The 22,500-nt window shown below is 46.1% G+C and overlaps 1 protein-coding gene across 25 annotated transcripts in view; it reads right to left on the bottom strand.

Moving 5' to 3' along the window:
- LOC308295966 (calcium/calmodulin-dependent protein kinase type II subunit beta) overlaps positions 1 to 22,500 on the bottom strand; it is a gene marked incomplete at both ends in the record, with an annotated part of 101,774 nt that overhangs the window by 9,099 nt on the left and 70,175 nt on the right. For 4 of the 25 annotated variants that reach the window (XM_080739045.1, XM_080739056.1, XM_080739065.1 and 1 more), the window contains 6 exons: positions 438 to 486; positions 4,020 to 4,064; positions 8,074 to 8,142; positions 12,414 to 12,449; positions 15,412 to 15,449; positions 21,802 to 21,900. The exons of 1 other annotated variant lie outside the window; for it this stretch is intronic. In XM_080739045.1, the coding sequence (XP_080595171.1) occupies positions 438 to 486; positions 4,020 to 4,064; positions 8,074 to 8,142; positions 12,414 to 12,449; positions 15,412 to 15,449; positions 21,802 to 21,900 (336 nt within the window). The remainder of the gene's footprint in view (positions 1 to 437; positions 487 to 4,019; positions 4,065 to 8,073; positions 8,143 to 12,413; positions 12,450 to 15,411; positions 15,450 to 21,801; positions 21,901 to 22,500) is intronic. 20 more of the 25 variants (XM_080739063.1, XM_080739066.1, XM_080739064.1 and 17 more) reach the window with 16 other exon arrangements.

Here is a 22,500-nt window from a genome sequence, read left to right as displayed (position 1 = left end):
CTGGAGCAGTGACCAGTGTTTTGATTACTTTGCTTAATTGATGTTGTTGGCCTCTGCTACCCTAGGGCCCTACCCAGGCCTCAAATTTTGTCATTTTAGGGATAAGTCTTTGGTGTTTTCCATTTTGAGGGCACAAAGACCAAATGCCAGGGCAGGAAGGCCATCAAATATGGCCATTAATATGTAGACTATCTGCAGTGGAAAACAAACAAAAAAAGGTATTTATACAAGCTCAGCCCAGCACCAATAAACCTGTAAACCTGTGACGTGACAATACAATCTTGTTTCTTGATGGCCTTTCTGTTAGCAGCAGGACTTATATTGTGGTATGTATGGGCAAAGCTATCACTGACAAACAATCGGTGACAACTCACGGCTAGTAATAGAGGACTTCTGACGTTGCAGTTTATCGTTTTCATCTCCTGGTCTTTTCTTACCTTTCACGTCCTCATCTTCCACCGTGGTGTTGCTGCTGTCAGACGATTCCTGGAGGTCAGAGGAAGAGAGAGAGTCAAGTTAAGCTGTAAGGTGGTGACACCCACATACACAACAACACACAGTGGTAACTGGTAATATTCAGGTTCATACTTAAAGAAGCTATAGGCAACTTTTTCTTGAAAGACGGACGCTAAAATAAAAATAATGTTTCGAAAATATTTTATAAAAGATGACCACAAAAAGCGTAAAATAATGATAAAATTATCAGTTTGGCCATTGTCAGGGCGACTTTGTTTACATCCCTTATCAATCCATATAAAGGAATAGAAGAGGGATGTAAACAAAGTCAGCCTGACAATGGCCAAATATATGAAGCTTAATGTTTTATAAAATATCTTCGAAACATTATTTTTATTTTAGCGTCCGTTTTTCAAGAAAAGTTGACTATAGCTCCTTTAAAACCTTATTATTCGCCATTATTTATTGCACTACACAATACGTCCCCAAAAGTGTTGACTACAGGAAGTAGCTTCTTGAGCGAAGATAATTACGAAAATAGGTGGTGGTCAAGTATAGAGCCCTGGCCGACAACTAAGTATAAAGGGTTTAACTGGTTAACTGCAGGTTAATGCCACAATACAACTACCATATAGTGCCAATGTCTTGACAATGTAGCCTGGAGAAAACAAGGCAAAGAAAAGAAGAAAAAAGAAAAAGTCTCAGCATTCCCATTCAGTGAACTTGAACCCTGTGTCTCTAGCTATGTGCTCCGTGTCTCTCACCAGAGGAGTATTTAGCCTCTGGTTTCCAATTAGCGGCGTAAATGGGCCTAAAATTCCCCCTGCATGGAGAAGCCAGGGGAAGCAAGACGTGGTGACCTCAATAGAGGCACACACGCATCTGCGCAGGCACGATGAAGGATTTCAGTAGGCTTTTAAAAAATGGGACCGTTCACCACCATAAGACTGATGAAGTGAATAACGAACACAGATCAACAACTAACCGAGAGATTCCACATTATGGACAAAGAAACAGAGATGGGGATGTGTGCGTGCATGCTTGCGTGCGTGTGAGTGTGCACGCGCGTGTGTAGGTAGGTGTATGATGACTGTATATCTGGCATACATGTGTCAGTGTAGCACTCATCATAGAGAAGCATTGTTCCCAAAGAACAACAATCCATTCCCAATTCCCATTTGTCTTTCAGCTGAAAATAGCAACTGTTTTTGTGCCACACAACAACACAGGGGGGAGAAGTCACAGAGCCTGCGCCACCCGCTGCCAGGAACCAGCCCTAAAATGAGATGCTGCAGCGCCCCAGCATCACTCTATCATGGTGACACTACGGACGTGGCGTGGGAACCAAGTCACGCTAAGGCCCGATTTATACTTGGTTGGGCATCGTGTTGCACACTGAAAATAAGACGATCTACAAGCTCACAACGCCCACGCTGTTACGTGTTGTGAGTTATTAGATCTGTTATTGTCAGGCACACTATGTACAACAACAAGTATAAATTAGACTTCTGAGCTGCCACACAACAGCAGAGCTGACTACTGCATGCGCACACACAGAGAAACACAGTATGTGTTTAAGCACACACACAACACACACGCACGCACGCACGCACGCACGCACGCACGCACGCACACACACACACACACACACACACACACACACACACACACACACACACACACACACACACACACACACACACACACACACACACACACACACACACACACACACACACACACACACACACACACACACACACACACACACACACACACACACACACATTCTTGTTTTTGCTACATACTGAGGACCTCCATTGACTTACATTGATTTTTCTTCCATTCCTGTGGCCTTACCCTAACCACTAACCCTAAACCTAACCCTAAACCTAACCCTAACCCTAACCCTAACCCTAAACCTAACCCTAAACCTAACCCTAACCCTTTACACAACCCTAAATTTAGTGAGGACTGCAAAAATGTCCTCACTTTCCAAAAATGTCCTCACACTGTTGGTCAAAACCTATTTCTGGAGCTCAGTATGTAGCAAGAACAATAACACACACACACACACACACACACACACACACACACACACACACACACACACACACACACACACACACACACACACACACACACACACACACACACACACACACACACACACACACACACACACACACACACACACACACACACACACATTAAATGCTAGGTTATGTGTGTGAGGAATATCTTGCCTGAAAAAGCATGCAGATAACACAAACATAAACTCACACCATGCTAGATAATCAGTTGAACCCTGTAGTGGGTACCAAGCTCCCAGGACTGCTGAAGCTACCGTGTCCTATTGGTCAAATCATCTAAAACACTAGTGCATGATGTTTGGACAAATCTGTAGGAGTAACAGCAAAAACTGTGTTTTGCAAAAACGGGCATGCTAGTGGCGCTACAACAGGCCGATGTGAAAAATGTAGGCTACTGGTCCAGTTCTGGCTTCCAGGGTCTGTACGCACATAGTTTCATGCTGATCGGTCCAACAGTGCCGAGATTAGCTGTTAACAGACGGACACACAGACACAGGGAAGGACAGGGGCGAAAACATAGTCTCTGCCACACCTTCGGGACAATTAGGTCCATAAGAAAATATAGATTTTCAAACAATCCAATCCAATTTCCAACAACGTAGTCTACAATCTTGTGAGCCATCTACGACTCTACTTGTCTTCCGCCCTTAAAAACACACATCATGTTCCTGTCAACCTCAATACTTTGTGTTAGAGCCCGACCAATGCCAGATTTCTGGGTCAGATGCTGATCCCGATTTTGGTACTAAATTACTGATCACCAATGTTTTGATTTAGTATTATATTGGGAACATTTCACAAAAAAAAATGATAAACAGAACATTCATCTTTAATTATATAAACGAACAAGCAAGCAAACAAGTAAAAACAAAATACACAAATGTTGTTGAAATAAGTCAAACAATGGACGATATATATCGGCCTAACCGAGATATATTATGGGCCGGGCTCCACTTTGTATGGGGTTAGGTCAGATGGGTGTGAGGCGATTTGGGTACAAGCTCTGTGATGTAGATCGTCTGTTTTCGATGTGCAACTAATTTATATAAATCAGGCAATGCTCACGCAAGCTTGCACGCTTGCATCGGAATAGCAGATATCACGTTGGGTGAGGAATGGACAGGTCGGGGGGAGGAAGGGAGCAAGGGGGAGGATGAGGAGGAGAAGAGAGAAAGTCAGGACTGTATTATTGACCAGTGGTTCCCAAACTTTTCAGGTCGAGACCCAAAAGAGAGATTAGAGACTAGACGTTTGCCCCATGACCCAAACTAGTGAAAACAGCAGATCTACAAAAGCACAACGTGTCAATTCACGCCGCGTTGTGAGCTTGAAGATCGGCTATTTTCACTACTTCAAAAAAATCTAAATGTAGGAAACAAAGAATTAAGGGACCCATAAAAATGTGTCCGCGACCCAGAAATGGGTCCCGACCCAGTGTTTGGGAAGCAGTGGTATTGAGGATGAGTATACCTTCGTCCTGTCGACCGGGTTATGGATGACTGTAGTCTGAGGCTCCTAGAGACAGGAGAGAGGAAGAGGAGAGATGGGGTGAGGGAGGTGGAGCAGAAGAGAGAGAGAGAGGGAGAGAGAGAGAGAGAGAAAGGGAGGGAGGGAAAAGAAAAGAAAAGAAAAAGACAGTGTGACATAAACGCAGAGGATGGATGGATGGATAGAGAAAAAAAAACTGTATCAATTGGGCAAGGAGGGAGAGAGAGAGAGAGAGAGAGAGAGAGAGAGAGAGAGCGCGATATAAACGCTGGATGAAAGAAGAGAGAGAAAGAATAAAGAGTTAAGGAAAGATGGAAGAATCCTCCAGAGTGAAAGAGTGGGTGGATGGAGCTGAAGAGTGTCGTTTTGGAGTTCTCTACAAAAGCCCAGAATACGCACAGGGACACACACACATACACGCGCGCGCACACACAGATGCACGCACGCACAAGCATGCAAAGAACCAGAAGAGAGACAGCACTGAAATTCACAGCATGATGCACATATTATAGTATGTGTGCACACACACACACGCACACGCGCACGCGCGCACACGCACACACACACTGCAGTCTCCTCCTCCAGTATCTGACTTGTGCCCTGTGGGCACTGATCTGCTTTTTGGCCAGTCCTACTTTGTTATTTATTCCACAATGGATTGTCTGAATTGAGTCTGAACCAACACTATGGTGTGAAAAAATAAAAGATAAAAAGATTTACAGCACACCAATTCCTCCCACTGCCTTCACTACTACACTACACTGATGTTTATCATTTGATACCTCATCGTCTGTTAGGTTACACATCTTCACTGTTTTCTAAGCCATTACCTTCCACATTTTTGCATAGGTTCACTTTTAAGCCCTAAGGTTACTATTGTAACTGCAGTTCAAGGGTGACATTTTATACAATGGTGTGGCACAGCTAAAATAGCAGATCTACACGCTCATAATGCCTCACGCCGTGTTTTGGGACGCCTGGGTTAAAGAGGTTAATATAAACGTCTTGGAAATGTATAGACCTCTATAAAATGTACAGTATGTATAAATTGTGGGAGTTTTCACAATTTCATAAAAATTTTTATGAAAAGGAGGTATTGACTACAGTTACTACAGTAGGTCTTTACTAATTCAAAAAGGGCAATACAATGACCATAAAACTTCTCCATACAGCTTGTGCAGCACAAGCCAAATGATTGCACGGTCTTTAAGTGAAAAAAAAATATATATATACTGTATATTTAGGGCCAAATAACTGGAACCATCAGAGGTGAATGATGTCACTTAAAAAACGAAATCCCAAGATTTTTGTAACCCATATTTTCACCCAGTGCAATGCCTCAGCTGTAATCCTGGGCGCTACCCTCCCTCTGCCAACCTGGGGAGACAGCGGACTGAGCTTGTGCTTCCTTCAATGCACAAGGAGGCCAAGCCGCTTCTTATCACCTGACAGGGGGAATTTCCCCCAATAGGACATGGAAGGAAGGAAGGACATAGCACGTGGAAGGAACAACCAGTTCCTTTCCCCTCCATCAGGTGCCCCGGCTGACCAGGGGGAGGCAGTATAGAGACCAGGATTACTACATGTTTTTTGTGAGGGTACCTACCCTAAGGGACACAGGGAGAACATGCAAACTCCACACAGTAAGGCCCTTTTGCCAACCCCACCTAGGGTGTCGGCACTGATGGCGCGGGGGAGGGAACACGCCCCCAGCGTCCCCGGCAGGACCTTCTAGCTGTGAGGTGGCAGCGCTACCGACAGCGGCTGCGCCACCGTGTCACTTTGGATGATTTTCGAGTGGCCCCTGATCCACAAAAGGAATGCAGTGTTAGCCATCCTAAAGTGCCATTTACTCGAGGACAGTCAACGTGAACAGTCAACAGGATGATTCTGTTTGGTTCCTTGACCAAGAGTGAAAAGGAACAAACTCCTGTAGGTCACCTGTGTTCCACCCTGCCTACCTGGCTACTCCTGTCTACATGTCGAAGTGTCCATGGGCAAGACACTGAACCCAGAGTTGCTCCTGGTGAGCTGGTTGGTGCCTTGCATGGTTTTTCCACCGCCACCGGTGTCTGAATGTGCGGGTGAATGGGTGAATCTAATGCAGATTGTAACGCGCTTTGGATAAAAGCACTATATAAATGCACCCTTTGCCATTTACCATTTTACCCAGTAGGACTTTGGCTTTCTCTCGTTTAGTCGCCGTCGTTTTTTATGTGCTCCTTAACTGTCAGATGGTGTATATGAGAGCATGCACGCCTGCACGCACACACACACACACACACACACACACACACACACACACACACACACACACACACACACACACACACACACACACACACACACACACACACACACACACACACACACACACACACACACACACACACACACTCCACTAAACCCCCAAGCCCGTTCAACCCGGCCCTCAACCTCCCGCAGGAAGTGTGACACCTTCCCGGTGACCAATCATCAGCCAGATGTCTCCCGTGACGATGACGGCGATCTCACCATGGCAACCATCGCCTGGGGCAACAGGCAGTGGCGACAGCATGGGAGACGATGACGAGTGGGAATCAAGTACCTGAGGGCTGCAGATGGAGGGCTCAGCGGGGGGGGGGGGGGGGGGGGGGGGGGCGGCAAGCGGACAGGGGAGTTTGAACCACTGTTCGCACGATCATTTCACCTCATTACTGTAGGTAACGATCTGATGCACTCTCTTTCTAATGAATTCTTTTAGTGCAGGGGTCTTCAACGTTTTCAGGCCAAGGACCCCTTAGTTGAGATTTATACTATTTTTGGTTCTCAGAATATGGACGCTTGGGTTCAAGTGGTTAACAAATTTAGGCCAAAGTCTGATTTGAAAAAAGCCAGACCCAAGTCCGATTTGAAAATTACCCACTGTTTTTTGCAATATGAAAACGTTCTATGGGAATTCAGAATGGGGGAAGAAAACCGCAAACCAGGTAGGATGTGTAAATTACGTCACACTTCACTGCTCTATTGACTGTACTTGTACGGTTCTACATTTTTGTCTAATAAAATATTCAAATCAATCAAACACATTTTCAAGCACACACTGAAGCACGGTGGCATATCTGACGACGCACAGCTGCATAATGATGACACGCGTACACAGACTAGTAAGCTCAGTGATGTGACAATAAAGATGAAGTTGAAGGGCAGGGTCCAGGGGAGGTTGGACTGGAGTGACCGTCACACTAGCAGAACACACAACAACATACAGACAGTATGCCCATGGTCATCACGTACAACAAAACCAGAATATATCCCTGTATCACAGCATAGCCGACCCTGCACTGGTCAAAACGCACCCCAAGATCAGAACTAAACAAGATCACGGGAATCCCCCCCCCCCCCCCCCCCGTTCTATCGCGAGAAAAAAAAGAGATCTAACAAAAGAGATCTAACAAGACAAACAGGCAGGGTTATTAGGGGTATGGGGCTGCTGGGGACCGTACTGACGAACATGAAGGGTTATTGCAGTGGTTCTCAAGCTTTTCAGGCCGTGACCCCCAAAATAATCATATATTAACTGGGGACCCCCCAACCCTATGAGCACTAAGAGTTGAGGCATAACATTTTGTACACGGTTCTATTGTGAAAATAGCAGATCTACATGCTCACAAGCGAGCATGTGAGCATGTAGATCTGCTATTTTCACAATTTCTGACTAATTGACAATTTGGTCAATGTTTCATTTGCCATTTTAGAGATGTGCAGATACCCTCTATACACTTTAAACCTTATGTTGGTTTGTTTACTGTTGAGTGAGAGAGAAAAAAAAGTGCACATTAAGTTCATCATCTGACCCACAGGTTGAGAACCACTGGGTTATTGGGTGGGGGTATGACAGACAGACAGGGTTACTGGGTGGAGGTATGACAGACGGACAGGGTTACTGGGTGGGGGTATGACAGACGGACAGGGTTACTGGGTGGGGGTATGACAGACGGACAGGGTTACTGGGTGGGGGTATGACAGACGGACAGGGTTATTAGGAGGTAAATACCAGAGCAGGTGAAGGGGTGGTTCCTTTGGGGCTGGTGACTATGCTGTTTTTCGTGCTGTTTGTCTGGGGCTGTGCCAGGAGAGGAGAGGAGAGGAAGAGGAAGAGGAGAGGAGAGGAGAGGAGAGGAGAGGAGAGGAGAGGAGAGGAGAGGAGAGGAGACACGACAAAAAGGTGTTAACAACAGAAGGTCAGTGCATTTGTACTGTATATGCATGCACTCTCCACTCGGAGGTGCTCCGTCCTTTTGTCTGCTGAAGAGGTTAAACACAGCAAGCATTCACAGCATTCATTCGCAGCGTGTTCCTGAGAAGTGACACAAGGGATGTGACAGCCATCAGGCCGTTAGCAGTGACTTCCTTTGCTTGGGACTCCACTTTGCCTCGCAATTTCACAGTGTGTGGGCGACAGCAAATCCAGTTTCAAAGCCTGCGTTGAATGTTCCTTTGAAGAATAAGCACAAATCCTCAAAGCTGCTCCATTTTCGCTACGTGTCATACAAAGTGCTGTTATATCCAGTGGGTACCTTTAAACCTGTAAACATGTTAAGCTGAAATATTTAAATTCACAAACATTCTTTGTTTTGTTTAGAAATTGAACCCTGGTTACTCTCACTAAGAAGAAGTCATCATTAATAGATACAGTAGACCTAACAGATAGGGATTAATGGACAGACGATCCTTCCTCACAACAGTTCTCATCCTGTCGTTCAGAGCACACATCGGTGGTGGGACTGAATACTGAAGGTGCAATACAGCAGGGGTTTTCAAAGTGGGTGACGGGGCACCCTGGGGTGCCGCAACGGCAGTCCAGGGGTGCCGCGAGATCATTTGATAATATTTAGAATTTATTTGGACACTTGAAGAAATATTTAGTATCATTTTAAACTTGAAAGTACAAAGTTATTTTGAGTCAGTTCTAACCAAAATGGCTATTATCTCAACGTTTTCCTTGCAACAAAATCACTAAAATATCGTCACTGTCAGGCAGAAACCTCTGTCGCCCAAAACTATCGCGAGGCGTTGTGTGCTTGTAGATCGGCTGTTTTCACTAGTTTAGTACATTTTATAGATGATAAATACAAAAAAGGTTTTGGACATACAAGGTTTCAACCCGACAACGATGATATTCTATAAATTTAAGGTGCTGGGAGTGAAAATGATAATGTAGGGGTGCCTCAGATTAAAACAAATATTTATAGGGTGCCCTGAGAAGTTTGGGAACCCCTGCAATACAGTACAACACAGTGGTAGCTGAAAGGCTCCAGTGATGAGGATTGAAACAAAGATGAGAGCGCATGGGGGACAACAACAGAATGGGTGGATAAACGTCTAGGTTCAGAGAGTGGGAGAGGGGAGGAGAGGAGAACACACTAAAGCAGGAGTCTTCAACAGGGGGTCCGGGATCCCTGGGGGGTCCTCAGAGTTACTACAGGGGGTCCTCCAAATCTTTGTGTTTGTGTTTTTCCTATATTTGCGTTTGTGTTTTTCCTATATTAACCACCTGAACCCTTGCGTCCATATTCGGAGAACTTTAGCCAAAAATAGCAGATCTACAAGCTCACAACGCCTCGCAGCGCGAGGCGTTGTGAGCTTGTAGATCGGCTATTTTCGGCAAAGAGGTTTGGTGTAGAGGGGAAAAAGAGCAGACTAAGTACAGAGTGAAAGGTCAAGTTTATTAAGTATTGACGGTTCAAGTGGTTAAATATCTAAAAACACAAATTGACATGAATCCACAATGTACCGATGATTGTGCTGTCAAACGATGAAACTATATTATGAAATCTATGATAAGGTTGTGGGGGTCCCTGCTTCATCCCTCTCTCAACTAAGAGGTCCTTGGCCTGAAAAAGTTGAAGACCCCTGCACTAAAGACATGCTCACAGAATTGCTATGAAGCAGAAGTCAAAGTAAGCTGCCCATAAGCTGACACCACTCACTCTTTCTCTCTCTCACTCTCTCTCCATCACTTTCTCTCTATCTCTCTCTTTCTCACCCTCTCTCTCTCTCTATCACTCTCTCTCACACACACACACACGCGAGCGCCAACCAACCACGTGTTGTGTATCCATGGTGAGGATCACACTCCTCCTCGGTACAGCGACAAGGACGGACGGAGGGTGTGAACACTCAAAATACTTCCACAAAAACCACCTCGAGAAGGGGAGCTGAGCTCTCCACCGTTGTGGAGCTCAGTGGCAGTGAAGGCCACTAATGCCACTCTGAAGGCTGTATGGCTGCAGCACCCCTGAAAGGGAGACAGCTGTTCCTCCGATGGGGAACATGCCGGGTCAAGTGCTTAAAGAAACCCAGGCTAACGAGGATCAAGAGTCGAGGCGACGTCACGCCGCATTACAGAAGATGGAGAGAGCACTCAGGTGGCACAGGGGGAACGTTAAGCACCACCTGTCCACCGCCTCGGGTTTGACCACATTACCAGGGACGTGCAGAGGATGTTAGAGGCAGGGGCTGACATTTCTAAAAGGGCCTTTTGACGAAAATATCAGAAATAGCAGACCTCCAAGCCCACAACGCGCCGCACTGCGACACGTTGTGAGCTTGGAGGTCGGCTATTTTCTGTGCTTGATACCACACTGAACTAAGCATAATCAAGTCAATACTGGAGATGTGGCGTACGGCATGGATTTCTACACAGAGTTCAACCTAATGTTGCATTCAAGTTCAGGAGTTCAGGAGTCTGGAAAAGGCAATTAATTCTCTTGAATGCTGCCTTCAGGTATGGCATGGAAAGGAGGCCTTTGCATTACTTTCACCATAGTAGAAACTGCATTCCTGGTCTAGAGGGCACTTTTTAACGGGGTAAAAGGGCAGGGTCTCAAGCCCCCAGTGATGTCTGTGTGTGCACGTGCCTGCCTACAGGGGGGAATGTTGAGCTGGAGGGGCTACTGTACCTCCTCCTGGTGGCCAGTAGGGCAAGGGTCTTCAACAGGGGGTACGGGACCCCTAGGGCATCCTCAGATTTACTACAGGGGGTCCTCCAAATCTTTAGAAACCTTTTTTCTCTTTTTGGCAACTTTAGCCAAAAATACCAGATCTACAAGCTCACATCGCCTCCCAGTAGATCAGCTATTTTTGGCAAAGAAGTTTGTAGAGGCGAAAAAGAGCAGGCCAAGTACAGAGTGAATGGTCAACTTTATTAAGTGTTGACGGTTCAAGTATCTAAAAACACAAATAAATATCTGAAAGCACAAATTGACATGAATCCAAAATACACTGATGACTGTGCTGTCAAACGATGAAACTATATGGAATCTACGAAAAGGCTGTGAGGGTCCCTGCTTCATCTCTCTCTCAACTAAGGGCTCCTTGGCCTGACAACATTGAAGACCCCTGCAGTAGGGTACAACAGCAGTGGCAAGCAGTGGAAGATATTTAATCAGCATTAACAAAACGACTAAATTGGGAGGAAAAAGGGGTTAAAATGATTAAAATGATTGCTACTCTAAATCTTTAGTGGGGGGGGGGGGAGCAATGGACAAAGGAGCAGGCTGGAGGAGAGGAGCTGCAAACATGACAGGACGAGGAGGATGGGCACTAAAGCACCATGAGAGGGACCTCCAAATCCATATGTATCTGTCCGTGGACTCCCATTTGAATAGATCTCGTGCCAGGGCCCCCCATAATAAGTGGAGATCCACATTTGGTCCACGGGTAGCCAATCGACAAGCTACACATTGTGAGCTTGTACGGCTGAAAAATAAAATAGGGCTCAAGACGAGAAGACGAAGTGGCGCAGGAGGAACCGGTGTGGGCAGGGACATGTTGGGCCCCTGATTCAGCCCGGGAAAAAGAGTTGGAGAGGCCCTCATTGCACGCTATAGAGAGAGATCTCTCTCTATAGCGCTGCTGCTACTCAAAGATTTGTGACAAAGTGACAAGCCAGTGGGCCAAATACATGAGTTATATTTCGTTGTTGTCGGGTGGAAACCTTGTATGTCCAAAACCGTTTGTTTTGTATTTATCATTTTAAAAATGATTTAAACTAGTGAAAACAGCCGATCTACAAGCACACAACGCCTCGTGGTGCGAGGCGTTGTGTGCTTGTAGATCTGCTGTTTTCACTACTTTTGTGCGACGGCCTTATATGATGAAGCAGGGCTTTGCTTTGTGAATAAATGTACAAATTTGAAACTTGGAGACGATTTACTTTGTTGGCCGCCCAGCCCCCAAAATGGAACGAGGGCTGACATTTTATTATTATTTCTTTCCTAATGGCCGGCCTGGACCGGCCGGGAATGAACCGGCCGTCCGGGAGTTGTCCCGCTTTTCCCAATGGCCAGCACGTCCCTGGGTGTGGGTTTGGTGTACAAACAGCATGCTCACCATGTAGTACTGGACGTTGGAGCTGGACTTGCGCTTCTGTGCCCACCCCTCCCCCGTTGGCGATGGATGGATGGATGGATGGATGGATGGATGGATGGATGGATGGATGGATGGATGGATAAATTGATGGATGGACGGATGTGCAGGTTGAGCAGATGGACAAGGTAGAAAAAAGTGAAGGAGAGAGAGAACCAACAGGTGAATGCACAAAGAGGAGCATGTGCACTGTGCACGCGCTCCCAGCGCGAGGAGGAGCAGTCCTCTCAAGGAGGCTATACTGTATGTAAGTCTTCTGATTCTTCAGGAGACAGGCAGGCAGTAAGCGAGGGAGGAAGAAGCGGAGTCAAGGAGCAGGAGGCTGCACGTGGGAGGAGGTCTTCAGGAAGTGAAAGAGAGAGCAGGAGACCTGCTATTTCGTCCTATTTGGGGAAGAAAGATATGGGAATGACGCCGCAGAGCAGCCAGCACTGAATAGATAGAGAGAGAGAGAGGTGTTGGGGCCGGAGTTAAAACATGAGGTGGTGTTCCACATATTACAGCACCAGAGAGTATGGAGAGAGAGAGAGAGAGAGAGAGAGAGAGAGAGAGAGAGAGAGAGAGAGAGAGAGGTGGTAATGTGGGGGTTGCAGAGAGAGTACGGAGAAAGACAAGATAACAAGGAAGGAAGGAAGGAAGGAGGGAGAGCGGCGGACGAAAAGCTAAATTCTTGGGAAATGGTTGGGAGCGAGCACGTGGGGAGCCTGTTGCTAGGCGATGAGCGCGGCACAGGGGAAGCGAGAGTCTATTTCTGTCGCTTGAGTTTCCAGGGTCCAAACTTGGAGCTATTCCTGGAGCCGGAGTCACATTCCCCACTGAACCCACTGAGCAGTGAGGAGAGGGGGAGGGGCAGCCTGCAGACACACACGCATGTATGCACGCACACACACACACACACACACACACACACACACACACACACACACACACACACACACACACACACACACACACACACACACACACACACACACACACACACACACACACAGCCACATCTGCACGCTCGGGAGACCTCTAGCGATCTGTCGCTCTGCAGGTCCACGTGCACGCACATCTGCACGTCCGTGAGCGCACGCGAGCGGCCAAGCTGGAATCGCGACAAGACGCAGCTCAGTTGCGATGCGAGTCAGACACACACACACACACACACACACACGTCCTTTTTGCCTTTTACGTTCAGAGAACATGCGAGGAAGCTGAGAGTGCGTGGGATGTTTCGATGCAGTGCATGCATGTGCGACGGTGCGTGCGTTGGTTAGCGCGAGATCTTGGTTAAAGATGTGCAGTGGGAATGCGAGGTTAAAGACCAGATGGGATGAGCAGGAAACGGAAGCAACAAGAAGACGAGAGAGAGAGAGAGAGAAAGAGAGAGAGAGAGGAGATGATTGACGAATGAGAGGGTGGGGGTGGGGGGGGGGGGGGGGTGGGGGGGGGGCAGATGGCTGCACTTCATAATGGAGACATGAAACAGAACATTACATTGAAACCAGTGGTGTAAAGTACAATTTGGAGGTATTTGTATTTCCAATTTCCAATACTTTTACTCCACTACATCTCGGATTCCAAATATTGTACTTTTACTCCACTACAATTATTTGAAAACTTTAGTTATTAGTTACTTTTTTATTATTATTACAAAACATACATTAACCACGTCAACCCTATATACATTTTGGCCATTTGAAAATATCTGATCTTCAAGCTCACAATGCGTCACGATGCGACACATTGTGAGCTTGTAGATCAGCCATTTTCAAAAGATTGTGAGTACTTTTTCCACCACTGATAGAAACACACTGAGCTCTCAGATGGATGGATCACTGCAAGCACACACGCACACGTGCGCACACACAAACACACGCACACGCACACACACACACACACACACGTTTTGTTTGTTTTAAGGTAAAACAAATTGGCATGAAGATGACTCGTGCACGTACTGTACAGTAAAGCACACACACACGCACAGAGCAGAGCTGGAAGGAGGAAGAGTTCAAATATTTTTTGAAGAGTTAAGAGGCAGGAGGAGAGACAGTCGGTGACCTAAAGGGCCGTTTATAGTTACGTATGCTTGATTTTGTGTAGGTTTTAGGTGAGAGAGTATGTACGGTAAATCCGTCGACATGCATAGTTCCTCTACGTTATTTACGTGCCGACCCGCTCTCCGCTCCAATTCTGCTCCCGTTGGGGCCGCGCGCCACATGGAGGGGGTTCTGCACACACGTGTAAACCGAAGCATTTAGCCAAAATATGTAGAACCACATATTTTTTTGACCCGCCGTGATGTTTGGTATAATACGTGGTAACAGTCTGGACTGGTTCTGCTGTCTGTCGGCAACGTTATCGCGGTAAATGCAACTCCGCGAGGGTACAAATTTAACCACATGGATCCGGACCCGGAGTAATTATAACAACAAGTAATAAATGAGCCGCTGAGCTAAATCATCTCTTCTTGTGTGCCTCGCTGTCTGTGTTGATGACTGTTGGAGGAGAGGCGGTGTGAGTGTGTGTGTGCGCGCGCGCGCGTGTGTGTGAGGAGTCGAGGCGTCCTCTTCAAGTGGTTGTGTAACGATATTCATTTTTTCCTGTATCTTGATAAAATATATTTCTTATTGAGACACACAGTTTGAGAACAGCTGTCATAGAGCAGAGTTAAAGTAATTTTCATCACTACTGCGCCTACGTTTGACAACGGTGGCCGCGGGTACTTCTTACTACGGACACATCTTGTACGTTCAGTTGGGAGCTGTACGTAAAGGTCCGTGTACGGACCTAGATCATACAGAGTATTACGCACTGGGAGAAAGACCGTACATGAACGTCATCAAACGGACAAAATCTCTCTCACCCTCCGTTGCTTGTGTATTCCTGCGGTCCTTATGTACTACTATGCATGGTACTTAAGGGGGAAGAGAGTATAGACCCGAGGAGAGAGGGGGAGGGAGGAGACACTTACCTTGACATCTGCCTTCTTGTTGAGTAAACTCTTGGCTGCTGTAATGATGAACAGAGAGAGAGAGAGAGAGATTCAGAAAAGGACATTTACAATGGCATACAGTGGCAGAACAGCCCGCAGCAACTGTCGCTACACTCTGAAACCTAATTTATACGCTGCTGCACTTACTGGGCTGCTGGTCGAAAAATTGGTTCTTTCCAACAAGTGATGCCACCGCACAACGCAGTAGGCTTAACCACTTGAACCCTAGCGTCTCCCTATCCTAGTCATAAATATGTTGTAGATGGGAGAAAAAGGAGGGGGCCAAGCATAAACACCATGGGGACCCCAGTCAACCAAGTAGTATGGGTTTAAGTGGTTAAGTAAGGCTAGGCCAGTACGTCTGCCGAGCCGTTCCAAGGTCAGCCAAAGCTAAACGGAGCTGGGCTCAACTGCTTTGCTATCTGTGTGCATGCATCGGTGTCAGGGGCGTCACAAGGGGTAGGAAAGTGGGACTGAGTTACCGGGGCCCACGGTGGAGGGGCCCTAATAACTTTATCTATTGAAAAATAGCAGATATACAAGCTCACAGCGCGGCACCGAGTGCCACGCTGTGAGCTTGTAGATCTGCTATTTTTGAAAAGTTGTGAAAATCTTTGGATATGTGTATTTTTTAAGCGAACATTTCTAACTAAAAGTTTGCTTCTGGGGGTCCCTGGAACTAAATATTCTGTGGCCAAATACATAATCTTGGGGGTCCTTGACATAGGTTTCTTGCACACATTTTCACGATTTTTCAAAAATAGCAGATCTACAAGCTCGCAGCGCGGCACTCGGTGCCGCGCTGTGAGCTTGTATATCTGCTATTTTTCAATAGTTAAAGCACAGGGGCCCCACAGTGAATCCTTGTACCCGGGGCCCAGAATTTGGTGCGACACCCCTGATCGGTGTGTATCATATTCTACATTATCTATCCCAGCTTTCGTTTACTGTAAGTTGCCCTTCAGAATGGCATTAAGAGAGGAAAGCAAACGCTACTGCCAGCCAGGTCACATCATTGCCCTGTAAACACAACCAAGACATCAGACATCTTCCTATCCGCTCAGCTGCCTCGTCTCCACCACCTCTGCCCACGAGCGAGTGCTTGTGCTTGTTCTCAAGCTGCTGTTCTGGCTCACCACCACGGCGCCAATGACAGAACCGCCGCAAAGATGGCCACCGTACAAGTCCATGAACGCCCAACATAATAAGTGTTGCCTTAAACAGCTCTTTAGGGGCCTTAAGGAGGATTAGTCTTCAGTCTGCTTTCTAATGATGGGTAATGAGAGAGAGAGAGCGAGAGAGAGAGCGAGAGAGAGAGAGAGAGAGAGAGAGAGAGAGAGAACGATGCTGTAGACACAGTTCTCCGATTAGCATAATACACATAATCCCTTGCAACGGGGGACATGGCACACAGAGGGTCCGCAGGGCGTATGCAGAGAGCGTGCTGCTGCAGCACGGACACAGCGGGTGGTCCCCCAGTGGCCCACCCACAGTGGAAAGATTATGCATACTCTACGTGAGACATACATGGCCACACACAAAATAGGTGTTGTGTACTGTCTGGGAGTGTCGTGCAGTGTCGCTCGTTCGCTCGCTCACACGCACGCACGCACGCACGCCCCCCCCCCCCCCCGGCCCCCCCCCCCCCCCCCCCCACACACACACACACACACACACACACACAGTGACTGTATTACTGTAATTGTGTGCAGTTTCTATTTACTCTCCAATTCTGTGTGCTATGCTAAAAGGACAACTTAGTTTTTTTTACAACAAGGGTTCATGTTTTAGAAAAGAAAAAATGAGTGTTCAAAGAATTTCATTTACTGCTTTCTATCGTTTTAGCCATTTTAGCAATTTAGTTTTCAGTGGGCGGGGGCATGTTTGTGGACAAGTGGCTAAATACTCTATGTCCAGTACAGTAACACTACCAGCCCCCATAAGTCACATCTGCACATGAAAGATCACGGTGCAACTTGGGTATGGGAAGCGGGAGGTAAACAATGAGTCTACTACCATTGCTGTGTGTAGTAGAGTCCCCTCCCACTTCCCATTCTCAAGATGAACCGCAACTTTCATAGGCAGATGTGAAGCCAAGAGAGATCCGATTTTTTACAGATTGAGCCGCACCAGAATTCACATGAGCCTTCACACCAGCCCAAATGTAGCGCACTTTCTGACAATACGCCCCAGACTTCCATTTTAATCGCAGTAAAGCATTGTGGTGTGAATGCCCCCTGAATCTACCATTAGTCGCCTTATTGACCTATCCACTGCACAGGGAAAGGAAAAGAGTACAAATGAAATCAAATGGATCCATGAAGTAGCATTTTGCTTCATTTGTACACTCAGAGTTAAACTAACGCTGAGTATTTTACTGTGTATGTTCACAACATTCCTGCGTCCAGTATAGGTTCCGATTAAGTTACCTGCCCCGTTCCCCGTCGGCTCTCCCCCCGTTTCTACGTCCTCCCGACTTCCCCAGATGGAAGCCTGAGGTATTTTAAGGAGCGCAGACTGCATTCCACAGTCGAATCACATCCGATCACATCAACTGCCCAGCCATGTTACATAAAACACTATTTCTGGAATTGTGTGCCTTTTTTTCTCTCTCTCTCCCTTCATCTCCATCTTACTCTCCTTTCTTTCTATATTCATTAATTTCCCTCTCTCCTAATGTCCCTGTATCGTGAGCGATGAGGAAGGATGTGGAAATCCGCTCAGAACATTGAGAATGTTCAAGCGCCAATGGCGTTGTTGTTGTACCCGTGGCTCATCATTACCCACCCTCCATTCACTTGGCTTGTTGTTATTGAGGAGATGAAACGGGGTCAGAACGTTACCAAGCGCATTCTCTACTCCCGTTTGACAACTCAGCAGGGGAGGGGGGAGGGGACAACTCAATTTTTACTGAAGAATCAAGGGTGAGTTAGACTTAGCTGTGTGCCAGTGTTGCGCACCGAATATAGCAAGCTGTTTGCAACGCGTCGCACTGCGGCGTGATGTAAACTTAAACCAATTATAAATAAGGCATTAGTGCAGGGGTCTTCAACGTTTTCAGGCCAAGGACCCCTTAGCTGAGAAAGAGATGAAGCAGGGACCCCCAGATTCCATATAGTTTCATCGTTTGACAACACAATCATCAGTCAGTGTATTTTGGATTCATGTCAATTTGTGTTATCAGATATGTAACCAATTGAACCGTGAATACTTAAACTTGACCTTTCACTCTGTACTTAAGTGTGCTCTTTTTCCCCTCTACACCAAACCGCTTTGCCGAAAATAGCCGATCTACAAGCTCACAACGCCTCACGCTGCGAGGCGTTGTGAGCTTGTAGATCTGCTATTTTTGGCTAAAGTTCTCAGAATATGGACACTAGTTCAAGTGGTTGATATAAAAGAGAAAAGGGGTTTCTATCACACAAAGATTTGAAGCCTGTAGTAACTTAGAGGACCCCCTAGGGGTCCCAGACCCCCTGTTGAAGACCTCTGCATTAGTGTAATAAAGACATCTTCAGCTCATCTCCACAGTGGAAGTGAATAGAAACTTCAAGAAAACGTCAAGTTCTAATCTAAACAGACATCGCACGGGAAACCAGGGATATGCCGAGGCAACCTGCAAGTTCAAAGTTCACGTAGCTTAGTCCAAAGCCCAGATGTTGAAGAGGTACTCTTACCTTGCCACAAATTACACGTGAAGCAAGAAGAGAGAGGAGGAAGAGGTTAATGACCAATAAACTAACAGCTAAGAAACAAAAGAAGAAAAAATAAATAAACTATGCATACAGATGTAATGTATGCTGAATGCAAAGACTGCAAGGTGGAGGCAACGATGGGCATGGATTCACATGGATCATCAACAAGCTATGCTGCTGTGCTGAGCACACTGAAGCTAATCTAAGAACCACAGGTCCCCTCATCTGGCAAGGTTTGGTCTTTGGAAGATGGGAGTACTGATCAGCTCCTCGGGATGGTGGCAGACTGGCAGGATGCCTACAGACATTTTCCTGCACATATGAACCATATGAACCCCATTATGGGCCAACGTTCAGCGAATCCCCAGGAAGTATATAGGGTTCAAGTGGTTAAAGGATAAGATACACTCACATTTAACTTCAATCCCTGTGACCAGTGTTACATTGGTGATTTAATGGTTGGGGGGGGAGACGCAATTTTAATGACGTCACGTGCACGTCGCTTAACACCTACTCTACAGGTCAGACAATGGTCTATGCATGCTGGCTTGTTCTTTTGTTAAATCACCCTGCTGTGACACTACAACGTTTGTAAAAGTTGTCGAGGTGTGCACTTGGGGGTTGTTTTGCATCGATGCATGTCCGTGCGTGTGAGAGGCGTGAACACTGCTCCGAAAAGATACGGGCAGAGTCTACACGCATGACCGGACCAATGCAAAACACTGCCTGTGACGGGTGTGTGATGTCTGCCCCATATGGTTGGTCATACTCGTCATAGTCGTTTCCATGTTGAAAGATTTTCATATATTTTCAAACATTTTCAAAAATAGTGGAAATAGCAGATCTACAAGCTCACAACGCGTCGCAAAGTTGTCAAATATCTCATTAATTTCTTTGTATATTTATGTGTCATATCTGCCATGTGCAACTTCAAAGCCTACAAGCCAAACAGAATTGTCAACTACAACAACACAGTTAAATCGTTAATCGCAATTATTTGAGCGCCATAATCGTGACAGCCCTAGAAATGACGTCCCTTAAAGGGTTCGATTTGCAAAATAAAATATATATTTTTGTAAAATACTTGTAGATGTGTGTTTTTTTTAGATGTATATTTTGTTCCTGCCATTTTGCCATTTAGAAAAATATATAATAATTTTGAAAATGTTCAAAACTTTGGACAAATTGTAACTTTTCTAAAATGTTGCCAAAAATAGTGACGGGCAGGAATAATTTATTTGGTTAACGTACATTACCAGAGGAGAGGATATCAATCTATATACCCCCCCCCCTTGAGCAAATCGAACCTGTGAACATTATGTTCGTGCGGTGACTGCCAACGACCTTTAGATCGGCCATTTGACCACTTTCAGCGTCAAGTACATATTTACACCATGTACATACATGCAGAGAAACTATACCTACTGTATTCATTGAAATGAAAGTTTTAGTACTAACAAGTTGGTTATTAATTATATTTAAAAAACAAGAAAACCATTTCACGGTTGTCACTGCACTTCCTGAGAAGCTGCCCAACCGTGTGTCTCTTGCAGTGCTAACCATGCAGTGCATGCACCACTCCAGTGCCCCATGCAGCATTCACTAACTATTCCATCCTGTAAGCAACAGGGAGGTGGAGGCTGTCCTTCCTGTGTCTTTCTCCAACAGAGGAAAACAAGAGACAGGGAAGGAGGTGGATGCAGAATGAGTGCAGAGAGAGAGAGAGAGAGAGAGAGAGAGAGAGAGAGAGAGAGAGAGAGAGAGAGAGAGATATAGAGAGAGAGATGGCAACATCAGTGTTAAAGGGTGACTGATGCAGTGATGCATGGCAGCAGGGAATGACGAGGGGGGGGGGGTAAAGGTGAACTCATATCATAGTCCTCCTATGGCATGAGAGAGAAAGAAAGACATTGTGAGTGTGAGAGAGTATATGGTCTGCGGTTCTGGCCATGCTCCGTGGCTGTAATGAGAGAGAGAGAAAGAGAGACAGAGAGAGAGGGAGAGATGCTGAGAGTCAGGATGGTGGATGGATGGATGGATGGATGGATGGATGGATGGATGGATGGATGGATGGAGGGGCGTGACTACGCAGAGCCCATGGGGAGATAGCGTGACCAGCCACCCATCATGCCATGTAGCTCCCATGCTGCAGGGTGGGTGGGAAGTGGAGGGGGGAGGGGGGGGGCAGTGGTGGAAAGTAACTACCGTAAGTAGATTTATTGTAGATTTTAAGTACTGTACTTATGTACAGTTTTGAGGTATTTGTATACTTGACTTGAGTGTTTCCAATTTCCAATACTTTTACTTCCACTCCACTACATTTATTTGAAAACTTTAGTCACTAGTTACTTTGGAGATTTTGATATTATTACAAAACGTACATTAACAAATTATAGTTTACTGTACAACGCGTCGAACGCGTCGTGGGCACACGTAAACATCAAAGAGATTGGCGCGTGGGCACCACGTGGGCGTTTAATGTGTTAAGTACATTTTGATACCAATACTTCTGTACTTCTGCTCAAGTACATTTTGAATTCTGGAGTTTTAACTAATGCGGTATTGATACTTTAGTTTTTAAGTTAAAAAAAAGAAAAAAAAAATGAGTACTTTTTCCACCACTGCGGAGGGAGGGGATAGATAGGGACACACCCTTCCCAATGCTAATTAATACCTTGTTCCACCAGCCCGGCTGCAGTTCCGCTGGCCGCTGCCACGGCCGCCGCGGCCATGGTGACCGAGGCTGCGGGCGCCGTGGTCTGCCTGCTGCCCACTGTTAACGTGTCCGACACCCCAGTCCCAACATGGAGGACACGCAGTGGCAACCAGCCAGGGAGGGAGAGAGAGAGAGAGAGAGAGAGAGAGAGAGAGAGAGAGAGAGAGAGAGAGAGAGAGAGAGAGAGAGAGAGCGCGTGATAACGAAGAGAGAAAAGAAGAGACAAAGAGGAAGAGAGAGAGAGAGAAGAATAGGGAGAGATAGAGGAAAAGAGACAGAGGGATATAGAGAGATTGATTGATTGAAGACTTTATTAGAAGTTTGCATAGGAAAATGTACTGTACAGTTCGCTGGTACAAGGTCAACTAAAAAGATTCGCTCAAGAAAGCCTTGTTTCAATGGCTTTTCAAAGGCTTGTTTCAGTTGAGATCCCTTTTTTTAAAACTCATAACACTGAATGACTGACAGATAGAACACAGTACTATGCAGAAGATATAATAAGACAAACAGTTGTAAAAAACTATGCAAAAATAAATGGTATTTACAATAGAAAGGTCAGGGGGAGGTAAGGATAGGCTTTGAGGAATAGAGAGGGGGAGACAGTGAGCAAGGAAGAAAGTGGGAGAGAGGCAGAGGAAGAGAAAAGGACGGATGGAT

This window comes from Nannobrachium achirus, assembly GCF_963921795.1.
Source record: "Nannobrachium achirus genome assembly, chromosome: 12".
In the NCBI taxonomy this organism is placed as follows: domain Eukaryota; kingdom Metazoa; phylum Chordata; class Actinopteri; order Myctophiformes; family Myctophidae; genus Nannobrachium; species Nannobrachium achirus.
This window is presented reverse-complemented; position numbering and strand designations above follow the sequence as displayed.